General features: G+C 42.8%; 1 protein-coding gene across 1 annotated transcript in view; it reads right to left on the bottom strand.

Annotated features, from left to right (window-relative positions):
* LOC137525565 (uncharacterized) overlaps nucleotides 1-12,227 on the bottom strand; it is a 76,596-nt gene that overhangs the window by 19,951 nt on the left and 44,418 nt on the right. Inside the window, exons 13-16 of the mRNA XM_068246702.1 lie at nucleotides 9,960-10,177; nucleotides 5,480-5,556; nucleotides 4,041-4,151; nucleotides 3,882-3,962 (exon numbers count right to left, since the gene is read on the bottom strand). Coding sequence (XP_068102803.1) covers nucleotides 3,882-3,962; nucleotides 4,041-4,151; nucleotides 5,480-5,556; nucleotides 9,960-10,177 — 487 coding nt within the window. The remainder of the gene's footprint in view (nucleotides 1-3,881; nucleotides 3,963-4,040; nucleotides 4,152-5,479; nucleotides 5,557-9,959; nucleotides 10,178-12,227) is intronic.

Raw genomic sequence — 12,227 nt, 5'->3', positions numbered from 1 at the left:
CTTTAGATAAGATATATAGAAAAGTTACTTGCTTTAGTTAGTTTTTCATCTCTGGTCCGCTTTGAGGGGTAAAAACCACAGAACCTGAAGTAAAGGTTTGTAATTATGGCATATTACTGTTATTTTTTGCAAATAAGAGCTTTTAAAAGGGACTCCGAGCAGAGCAGAAACTATGAAAAGATGCATATCATTTTAAAGCTCTATTTCTCCTCTTTCCAATGATATATAAACCACCACCCTACGCCTTTTAGTTTTCGCTATTTTTGCGATCGAAATTGCCGCAACCGCGACTTCGATCGCGAAAATAGTGAAAACTAAAAGGCGTAGGGCGACGATTTAGGTGTCGCCAGAAAGAGAGCTTTAAAATGATATCCATCTTTCCATAGTTACATTGTATTACACAGGGCGACTTTTTCTGCTGAATGGAGCTGCTGACTTTGAGAAAAAGTCGCCCTGTGTAATACAATATAACTATGCAAAGATGGATATCATTTTAAAGCTCTCTTTCTCCTCTTTCTGACGACACCTAAATCGTCGCCCTATGCCTTTTAGTTTTCACTATTTTCGCAATCGAATTCGCGGCCGCGGCAATTTCAATCGCGAAAATAGCGAAAACTAAAAGGCGTAGGGCGGTGGTTTATATATCATTGGAAAGAGGAGAAAGAGAGCTTTAAAATGATATGCATCTTTCCATACTTTCTGCACTGCTCGGAGTCCCTTTAATTATTGACAGAGTATCAAAAAACATTAAACAGAAAACACCTTTATTTCCAAATAAAATATTGTAGCTATATATTGCACTAGACATAATTTAAATGTTGTTATAACTGGGACACATAGGCAAATAAAATGTGTGGGTTTATATACAATACAATAATAATGATTTTTTTTTATGTTTTCCTTTAAAATACATATAAAATAATTCTTGCAAAAAATACCACACAAAGAAAGCTTAATTTGTGGGGGAAAAAACAATATACAGGTAGTCCCCGACTTACAAACGCCCGACTTACGAACAAGCCGCTGATACAAATGGCATGGATTCAGTGTTTCCATGGGAACAAGCCCCTGATTTTTATTTTTTTTCAAATTGGACTTGTATTGAAAAATTCAAAGAAAAATGGCCTTTAAACTTGTATAAGCAGGTACAGAGGGCAGAGGTAAAACACAGTGGGGGACACTGGAGGCACAGAAGAGGTACAGGGAGCAGAGATGGCACAGTGTTCCGACTTAAAAACAGATTCAGGTTAAGAACGAACCTACAGTCCCTATCTCGTTCGTTAACCGGGGACTACCGGTACTGTATAGATCATTTCAAGGTAATAAGTAGCAATACATTTATTGGTGAATGAACAGGAGGAGTAGGATATGTGAAAATTGCAGTGATTTTAAAGAAAACGTCCAGGCAAAAACAAGTAAAAAAAAAAACACAAAAATTAACTTACCTGGGGCTTCCTCCAGCCCATGGCAGCCGTCCTGTGCCCTCGCCCAGCTCCTGGTCTTCTCTGCTGCAGAAGCCGACCTCGCCATGTCGGCCTTCTTCTGCGCTCCACTGCTGACGTCATCAGGACTGTACTGTGCAAGTGCAGTAGTTCTGCGCTTGCGCATTGCAATCCTGATGACGTCAGCAGTGGAGCGCATAAGAAGCCGACCTGGCCAGGTCGGCTTCTGCAGCGGAGAAGACCAGGAGCTGGGCGAGGGCACAGGGCGACTGCCAGGGGCTGGAGGAAGCCCCAGGTAAGTGGATTTTTTTTTATTTTTGCCTGGACGTATCTTCCTTTAAGGGGAAATAACCTGTGGTAGGGAAGTGGTTAAAGTGACCCTGTGGTGAGGAAATGGTTAACAAAGAGTACAGCAGCATTTAACACTATGACTGTAGTTACACTCAGTGCCATCAGAATTCTTCCCCTCCTCAACATAACAGAGTAATAATAACTCTAACATTTGTATCACACTTTCCCCGTCAGACTCAAAGCTTTTTGAGGCCACATACACACATCAGACCATAGTCTTTGGAAAATGAAAGATCACAGACCAATCTTACCACCCTTCATGTAGTATGAGAGCCATACCCACACAGTCTATTCTATGGAGCTGAACTCCCCATCAGAAAGAAATCTTTGCAAGATGCTGCACACAAAGATGCTGTACACATTCAAAAGATCAGTACCTGCAAACGATCTGTTCCTGCAAAAGATCCGTTCCTGCAAAATGCATTCATAGTCTATGAGATCTGCAGATCATCATACACACATTGCTTAACAGACATTCATCTGCAGATCAGATCCATCAGGATGGATTTTCAGATCTGCAGATTATTGTCTGATCTGCAGATGAATGTCAGTTACACAAGGTGTGTATGACGATCTGCAGATCTCATAGACTATGAATGCAATTTGCAGGAACATATCTTTGGCAGGAACAGACCTTTTGCAGATACTGATCTTTTGTGTCTGTACAGCATCTGTGTGTGCAGCATCTTGCAAAGATTTTTTTCTGATGGGGAGTTCAGCTCCATAGAAAAGACTGTGAAGGTATGGCTCTCATACTACATGAAGGGTGGTAAGATTGGTCTGTGATCTTTCATTTTCCAAAGACTATAGTCTGATGTGTGTATGAGCCTTGAGAGCTGCAGCCACTCTGTGTGCGCTCAGTAGGCAGTAGCAGTGTTGGGGAGTCTTGCTGAAGGACTGCTTACTGAATAGGAAGAGCTGAGACTCGAACCCTGGGCTCGTATGTCAGAAGAGGTGCCATTAACCAGTACACTATCCAGCCACCAGAGAATTCCCTGGTGTCAAATTGTGCAGTTACTGAAGCATGACCTGACTGTAATGGCTTTCTCCACGCCCACATTCCACCCACAAATCAGTCCATTTGTCTATGCAGCCAGGGGAAGGTGAGTGTGGAGTGATGTCACAAGGTAGATGATGCAGAGCCTGGGCAGCCACTACAAATAGGTCAAGCAACAGCAACTTTATTTATTTTTTTGGAACATTTCAACATGATAAACTGACCAAGTATGTCAAAATACACAGGTAACTAGTAACTGGATGCGCCCAAAAAGATAAAATAATTAAAAACTGTTTAGGTATTGGCTTACATTCAAAGATGACAATTGTTCATTTTGACAGTAGTATCCTGTACCAGTACTAGAAAATCTCTACTGCGTCTGTGCACGACGCTCTAGGCGATGGGAACGTGAACGCGCCCCGAGAAAGGGAAGAGAGCCGCAGCGGGAGGCCAGAGGATCGTTCCCCTTTTTATCTCTTTCCTGCTCTCAGAAGCCATTTTCTGCTAGGAAAGTGTTTTGTAGTTGGAATTTCTAATCAGTGAGGGTCACGCTGTAGTCACTTCCTGTCTGAGTCAGGACTGAGTCAGCCACTTACATACCTGATATTTAACTCTTTCAGGCAGAGAAAGAAAAAAAGGAACACAGCATAGTTATTTGTGTGCTTGGCGCTGTACATACACATGTCTATCATCATGTCACATGTCACTTCGGGTATCCTTTAAAAAACACGACTCCAGATTAGGCTCCCATTGTATCCCTTGTGCCTTCACATATCACAAACTACATCACCGTGGTCCCTTGTGTTGCCAGTCCTTATCGCCATTGGCACATTATGCTACATTTAAAAAAGATCAGGATATGGCACCATTTTTGTGTCCATTTCACAAAACGTTTCATTACTTTGATTTTTGATTTATTATGTATTGGATATCGGTATATTATACATGTGCCTGGCACAAGTTGTGATCAAGACAGAGAGGTGATGCCAGGGAGAAATGCTCTACTCCAGACAATATATTCAACCAACACACAAAATAAATAAATAAAAAGCCCCCAGGGGTGTAGAATAAAATACGATGAAACAGCGTACCTGGTGAAAGTGGTCAGGAAGGTTTACGTTACATCGTGCTTGCAACTCATCCAATATGGAAAGTGACACATCCATCACCACCTAGGGAAATTCCATGCAAAATTAAAACAAAAAAAGCGTATAAAGATCTCAAGTGATAGTTTTAAAAAATAAGCCTACCCTCTGAAAATATTTATCAGGTTCCCCGATACGTCTTGCCATAAGCTTCCCGTCATTTGACACGGTGTCACATAAAGTCCACACACGGACCAGACTGCTCCAACATTTTGGCTAAATAAAACAAAACAAAACAAAAAAGTGGCAAAATCACTACTTTGGCCTCAATTCACTAAGAAGTTTACACTAGTCCGCAGATGGTTTTTAGTCTACTGATAATTTGGCGTAATGTTTTAGAACTGGTCTAACATTCACTAATTACACAATTCACAAAGACAAACAAGGAGTAACCACGCCCACTTTTTGTGACAGAGATTAGACCAGCTGATATTTGTAGGTAAAGTAATTCTGTGAGGTATTTTAGATGTGATGGTGGAACCTTTTGAATTCATTATGCAGGAGTTTAATTGTATGCAGAGGAGAGCTCATCAGAGAAGGATGTCAGTCATAGCTACTTGTTTGTGAATTGCATCTTTTGATAATTTCCACTGCTTTACCAACCTAATTACCAAATGGTTTAGACCAGGTCTAAAACATTTGGTGCTAATGAATTCCTCTTTCATGCAGTGACCAAACCATCAGCAGACTACAAACCATCAGTAGACTAGTCTAAACTGCTTAGTGAATTGAGGCCGTTACATACAGTACACAAGACATCTTGTTACACAGAAGAACATGACATACACGGTACATATCAATAATTATTTGTGATAAAGCGTATTTTTTAGAACACAAGACGCACCAAAAATGGGGCGTCACTGCATCTTATATTCCAAATACAGGGAGTCCCCGACTTACCAACGCCCACTGATACGAACCGCCGACCCTCCACATCATGTTAGGGACTTCCCGAATCCTCCTCCACTTCCCAGTGCATAGCAGCATCTCACACCTCACCCATCAGAGACCTCTCCCTCGCATAAACTAGTTAGAGAACCACTGCTGTCAGTTCAGGTGCGCCTGGCAACTGCCATTTTGCATTGAGAGGTTTTGCGATTTTTTCCCAATTGCGTTTTGCGCTTCTCATTCCAGTGAATGAGAATCGCAATGTAATAGCCTTGAAAATGCTGCATGAAGCGTTTTCAATAGTCAGAAATGGCAATCGCACTGTAATCACCACAGTGTGAGTAATCTCATAGGATTACATGTGCTACAGTGCTTTGCTAATTGCCACAAAAATCAGCCAAGTGTCATCTGAAAGCGCCTGAGTGTGAACAGGGCCCTAGTCTGCTGCTCAGCATGCGTCCGAGATTGGAGGCTCTCAAGGCACAAGTACACAACTGTCAAGAAGTTGGTTTTCATAAACTGTAGTATATAGTTCAACTCTAATTAAAAATGCTAAATAAATATGCCATCACTAAAATAAATCACAGGCTACAAATAACCTGAATAGTTAGTTCTGCAGATACAGCACAGAAAACAATGGAGAACAGGTTTCTGACCTCAAGCTGCAGCTTGCCATTGCAGTAGAGAATTCGGAGGGCTGTCCGCAGTAGCAACCCCTTCTTTATTCTGTCACCTGCCAAAGTATAAAATGTCATGTGATAAGAAAGACAGAATCCAGCACTCCAAGCCAATCCATACTTTATTCAAGCACAGTGCATAGATTGCAACAAAACACAAAGGCTGCCTGGGCCAATAGCTGTGTCACGAGTGACCACGCCTCCTCAGGACATAGGGATGGTCAGGACTAGGAGAAATCATCTCAGATTTGCTAGTCATGATCATGTGCTAAAGCAGGATGTGATCACAGCAAATCGAAGCTTTGCAAATCTATCACCTGACAAGACTGATCACATGCTTCTCCGTGAGTTCTCCTAGACATCATCATCACTACTACTACAAATATTGCATCAATTTGGGCCAATAATATAAAGCAATCCAAAATGCATCATCAATCAGGATGGAAACTCAAGAGAGCATCATCACCACGCTAAAATGCTGCTAATCTGATCAGATAAGGCCCATGCACACGGTCCATCATCATCACTTGACGGGTATAAGGATCTGATCTGTCAGAAAAAGAGCAGGGCAGAGGTTGTGCAGCTGACATGTTCTGCTCTATGGGAGAGAGAGGATAGGGAGGAGCAGCTTGGAAGTAATGTCAGATGACGGGGTAAAGTGGAGAGAACAGAGCTATCGCCCGTCGTAGGACCGAAGTGATCAGCCACAACGGATCATACACGGCATAACACAATATACAAGCCTAGAACAAAAGGTAACAGACAGCATCACAAGGCATGTTTTACCTCAAAAATGAATGACCTGTCAAGACCAAGGTGCTTAAAGAGACACTGAAGCGGAAAAAAAAAATAATTATGATACACCGTAATGAATTGGTTGTGTAGTACAGCTAAGAAATAAAACATTAGAAGCAGAGACATACCGGTAAGTGTAATATTGTTTCCAGTACAGAAAGAGTTAAAGTGAATGGGAACCGCATTTTAAAAAAAATGAAGCAAATACTTACCTAAGGAGAGGGAAGGCTCTGGGTTGTATACAGCCTTCCGTCTCCTTTCTCGGTGCTCTCTATCCTGTGCTGCCCCCCCGTTTCAATCCCCCGCCGAAAGGGTATTTGGAAGTCTTCAGGAGCCGTGTCCCCCCAAAGACGTGCGGCTCCATACTGCACAGGCGTGAGCGTGCAAGAGAGCGTGCTTGCGCAGACGCAGTACAGGGCCGCCCTTCTTCAGGAGCACTCATGCTCCCTGAAGGCTTCTGAAGCCTCCTTCGGCCGGGTAAAGCGGTATTTGACTAATTTAGTAAAATACTGCTACCGGGCGAGCCAGCACTGGAACGACGGGACCAGGAGAGGAGCGGGAAGGCTCTATAAGACCCAGAGCCTTCCCTCTCCTTGGGTAAGTATCTGTCTCATATTTTTAAATGCAGTTCCCATTCACTTTAAGAAACTCCATGTTATCTATGCAAATTAGCCATTGAGCTCCATGACTTTCAAAGTCTCAGAGAGCTCTGTCTTCTGAGCTAATTATCTCAACTGTCTGGCACTGTATTGTTTTTTCTTTTGCAGAGAACAGCACTCTAAATTATTTTACAGAGCAGGCTAGTGAACTTTTGAACTGAGTAGTGTGTAAACAGCAAATATTAGAGAATGACGCAATGTTATTTAAAAACAAACAAAACAAAAAAAACTATAAAACTGAAAATAAAAATATGAGAATATTTTCTTTGCTACTAATGTTCTAGTAATTATCCGTACTACACAACCAATTCATTATATCATCATTTTTTTTCCCTTCAGCAAGTGAATGTTAAAGGACAACTGTAGTGAGAGGTATATGGCGGCTGTCATATTTATTTCTTTTTAAGCAATACCAGTTACCTGGCTGTCCTGCGGATCCTCTGCCTCTAATACTTGCCGTATACCCTGAACAAGCATGCAGCAGATCAGATGTTTGACATTTTTGTCAAGCGGCCTGCTTGTTAATAGACCAGCTGGACTACCAGACAACTGGTATTGCTCCATATACCTCTCGCTTAAGTTGACCTTTAAGCTACAAAAAAAACCAAACAAACAAAAAAAAACCCCGCAGATACTCACCCAAAGAAGGAGACGGCTCTTGGGTCCTACAGAGCCTTCCCATTCCTCCTACGGTCCCCGCGTTCCAGTGCTGGCTCCCACGGTAGCAGTATTTGACTGATCGGTTGAATACTGCTCTCTGCCACCGCGAGAGGCTTTGGAAGTCTTCGCGAGCCCGAGTATTCCCGAAGACAGGGGGCTCCATACTGCACCTGCATGCTCTCGCTCAGGCGCAGTACAGAGCCGCCTTCGCTGGGAGCACTCCGAAGCTTCCTATGGTGGGGGATTCAAACCAGGGTGCTATCGCTGGAACGCAGGGACCATGAGGAACAGGACGCCTCTATAGGACCCAAAGCCTTCCTTCTCCTTAGGAGAGTATCTGTTTTTTTTATGTATCTTAACAATCTCTGCCTGTGCTGGATATTACGGACTTAAAGTGGACCCAAATTAAAAATACAAGATTTCAGAAATAAAATCTATTTTCTAAATAACAATCAATAGCAGCCTTTTTACAGCTGCATGATGACAAATATAAAATATTTTACATTTATTGGACGAACCCCTCCCTTCCTTTCATATTGCCGGGACAGAATCTGGCAAACTGGTGGAGTAGGTGGTGTCCAGCAAAGGAGGAATTGCTAATGGCTGCCCCCTGTAGAACACTAGTTATGAAAAAAGAGAAGGGTGAAAAGCATGCACTGAAATGCTCACAGGCTTGAAGGAGTGTTTATTTATCTTTGTATGTGTCAGAGTGGTGCAACTAAATATTTTGAATTAACAAAAATGTTTGATTTGGGTCCGCTTTAACTGTATTAGAAAGGTTAATAAGAAAGCTATACAACAAAAGGCAAAGTGACTGGACAATAGGACAGGAAAGAGCTGAAAAAAACATGCAGTCCAAATTACAAATTAAAGTGCATGGAAACCGGTAAAGTGACATCACCCAATCTAGACACCAGCTGTAATGAGAGCCAGAGCCCTACCATGTAGCTCTGAGTGCAGGCTGGATGTTTCATGTGGTGCTAGTGGTATGCGGTGTCAAGTGTATTATGGACTATGGGTCCACTCCTTCAGGAAAAAAATTACAGGAACAGCAAGAAGCGCATGTTAGCATGGGTTTCCCCAGGCCACTCCAGTTTCCTCCACATCCCAAAGATATACATACAAGTTAAAAGTCTTCCCACCAAAATTGGCCTCAATCTATGACAGGGCCAAAAAACTACGACTATGGTAGAGATTAGATAGTGAGCTTCTCTGAGGACAGTCAGTGACATGACTATATACTTTGTAAAGTGCTGCAGAAGATGTGAGTGCTATATACATACACAATAAGGAGGTGCTCCAAAAATGCATAACTTCTGCTCAGTTAATGAATATGCTGATCCTTTCTTTGTGTCCCTGAAAATCAAGGCAACTTTTAGGTTCCTTTTTGGACGTATTATTGGCACAGCATGACCTAACTGGGAAATCTGTGTAACTCCTCCTTCCCAAGTCCCACCTGTAGATCCGTATCTTTACAATACTTGCACTTAAAGTGGACCTGAACTCTTGCAAAGGACAGAAGGAAAACAGAGAAATGCACCCTGTATGTATTTAGAGAGTTTTGCCTGTCTAATTCCCCCTCATCTGTGACTTACCACAGCTGATCTCTCAGCTGTGTCAGCTGACTGCCTCGGCGGAGCAGGTAATTTGTAAACAGAGGATGTTAACCTCATGTCTGCTTCCATGAAAACAGGAAATAGACACACTGCAGATCTATTGCAGGATTTGTTATAGCTGTAACAAAAATGTTTTTCTTTAAAGGCTATTATGCTATTGCTTACCTTTTAGAGCAGAGAGGAAGTTCTGAGTTCAGGTCAGCTTTAAGGCCAACCTAAGCCTATCTGACAGCACATATCTGCTTAAAGGACACCCGAAGCGAAAATCAACTAATGAAATAACCCATTGTATCCATCTTCCTTCTCCTAAAAATAACTTAAGATATTCCACAGTTTTATTTTAGGTTTAAATCTACTTTTTAAGTTTTACTGTTTTTGCTCAGTTACACATCCGTTGCATCAGTTACACATTCATTGAAGTATGCCAGAGCTAAAATTATGAACTATTGACCCTTTTTATTTCTTTTCTGCTCTCAGAAACTATTTTCTGCTAGGTAAGTGTTTTATAGTTGGAATTTCTTATCAGCGAGGGTCACATTGTAGTCACTTCCTGTCTGAGTCAGGACTGAGTCAGCCACACACATACCTGATATTTAACTCTTCCAGGCAGAGAAAGAAAAAAAAGGAACACAGAATAGTTATTTGTATGCTAAGCACTGTACATACCCATGTCTATCGCATCATGTCACATGTCACTTCGGGTATCCTTTAAGATCACATGTCTCTTACCATTACATGGAACCCACAATTCTCCTGCCTCAAGCTCGATGCCAGGAGGACAGCTTCTTGTCTGCAGCATTGTGAGGTAGAACTCATACTGGGCTGGTGTTAAATCTTTGGCCAGAGGCCACAGCATTCCCCTCTTCTGAATCAGGAAATTCGCTGCTTCATTGTATTCCCCAAACTTGCACATATACAAGGGCATCTTCGTCTTCAGGGAAGCCAGTCTACAACGGGGACACACACATAAGCATCATCTCACATTACATTTTGTTTTTTTCCCCAATCAGCTTTATTTTCTACACGTTTCATTTGGTGACTAATAGGTTAAGATCATAGATATCTACCAGTAATATCAGGCCCAGATTTGTAGTAAGGCCACACAGGCCAGTGCCTAGGGTGCCATAAGAGATAGCCATAAGAGACAGCCGCCACTCAAGTAGTCAACATGCCAGCAGCTAGCACACACAAACCCAGCTGGTCCGCGGCCGCCATCTGCGAACATCGGGACTCTGTGCCGGCATTGCAGAGTGGGAGTGCCGAGCGGAGCTAGTGAGCAGCAACCTGTCACTCACCTCTGTCAAGCTACTGCTCTGAAACTTGATCAACTGCTCCGCCGGACATCTCCCCCCTCGGCATCATCTTGTGACACGCCACATGACGATGCGGGCGAGAGAGAGAGAGAGAGAGAGAGAGAGAGAGAGAGAGAGAGAGAGAGAGAAGAAAGAGAGAGAGAGAGAAGAGAGAGAGAGAGAGAGAGAGAGAGAGAGAGAGAGAGAGAGAGAGAGAGAGAGAGAGAGAGAGAGAGAGAGAGAGAGAGAGAGAGAGGGGCAAGTGACAAGCTGCTGGCGCAGGAGGGGTGGGGGTATTAGGGTGGTTTGAGATGCATTTGACCAGGGGGCGTCTGGTGACAGTTGACCTTGGGCTGTAAAATGTACAAATCCAGCCCTAGGTAATATACTGTACACAAAACAAATGTAGTTTTAGTCACAAAACAACCTTATAGGCCAGTTTCAAGAGTATTAACCACTATACGACCGCATCATGCCAATTGGCATCAAGTCCTGAGGGCGTGTTTTGCAGGAGATTGCACGAGTCAATGCGCGCGGATTTCCGCTTGAATGACGGAGCTCCAATGGCGAAACCAACGTCTTTACAGCGCTGTACTGGGGACAGCAGTGTCACTCAGCTGTCCCCCTGGGAGGCTCAGGAGCAATCGGTTGTCATAGGCTCATGCCTAAGACAGCCGATCGCTGTCATTGGCTGGCGGGGGGAAGGGAGGGAGAGGAAAAAAAATACAAAAAAATATACATTTATTTAAAAAAATATAAATAAATAAATACATAAAAAAAATAAACAAACAAACATTGGGGGAGTGATCAGAGCCCGCCAACAGAATGCTCTGTTGGTGGGCAGAAAAGCACATACAGCTGCAGAGCCCAAAATTGTAAAAAATAGCCTGGTCACTAGGGGGGTGTAAGCTACGGTCCTTAAAGGGGTTCATACACTTATAGATTTGCAGCAGATTCGACCATCAGATAGATTTCTGTCAGATGCCTGTCAAGTCGAATTTGACAGGAATCTATCTGATGTGTGCCACACACTAGGAACAGATTTCAGAATGAAATCAACTGCTACGGGTACAGGCAGGCAAAAGATGCCTCTCTGATCACATCTAATGGTCGATCTGGTGGCAGATCGGCTAATGTATGGCCACGTTTACATTCTGTGTCCAACAAATCCATCAAAATCCGCAAATTTATAAGGGGATCTCATGTGACGATAAACCAGTTCTGTCCAGGCTCGAGGTCTCAGTTTACAAATTCAATCCTTAGCAGTGTAATAGGCACCAATATTTTGCTATCCTTAGGGCTGGTTTACTCTACAGAGAACAGACTAATGACTTGTGCATTCTGTCCAGTGTCTGCTCCATCCGCTGCAGTTACCGATGGCATTTTCCCAACCTGCAAACTTTTGTACAGACACTAGACTAGGCCATGTTTGCAATGTCATAATAACAATATTATGATGACATGTCCGATGTAACGGACATTCCTAAATGGGGATTCCAATCAGTGAATGGTGACAGCGTAGGCGCTGACAACGTTTAGGTCACTGAACACTGTATTGAGAACAACGTCTTTTAGTTATTAACCACCCTGGCGTTCAATTTCCCCAGGATTTCCGTGCAAAAAGTGTTTCAATTAATTTTGCAACCAATTTTTTTTTTTTATATTGAATTCAATGTAGGGGTCTCAAACTGGCAGCCCGCGGGCC

This window comes from Hyperolius riggenbachi, chromosome 7 (genome assembly GCF_040937935.1).
Source record: "Hyperolius riggenbachi isolate aHypRig1 chromosome 7, aHypRig1.pri, whole genome shotgun sequence".
NCBI lineage: Eukaryota > Metazoa > Chordata > Amphibia > Anura > Hyperoliidae > Hyperolius > Hyperolius riggenbachi.
Note: the sequence above shows the minus strand (reverse complement) of the source record. Positions and strands in the feature narration are given on the sequence as shown.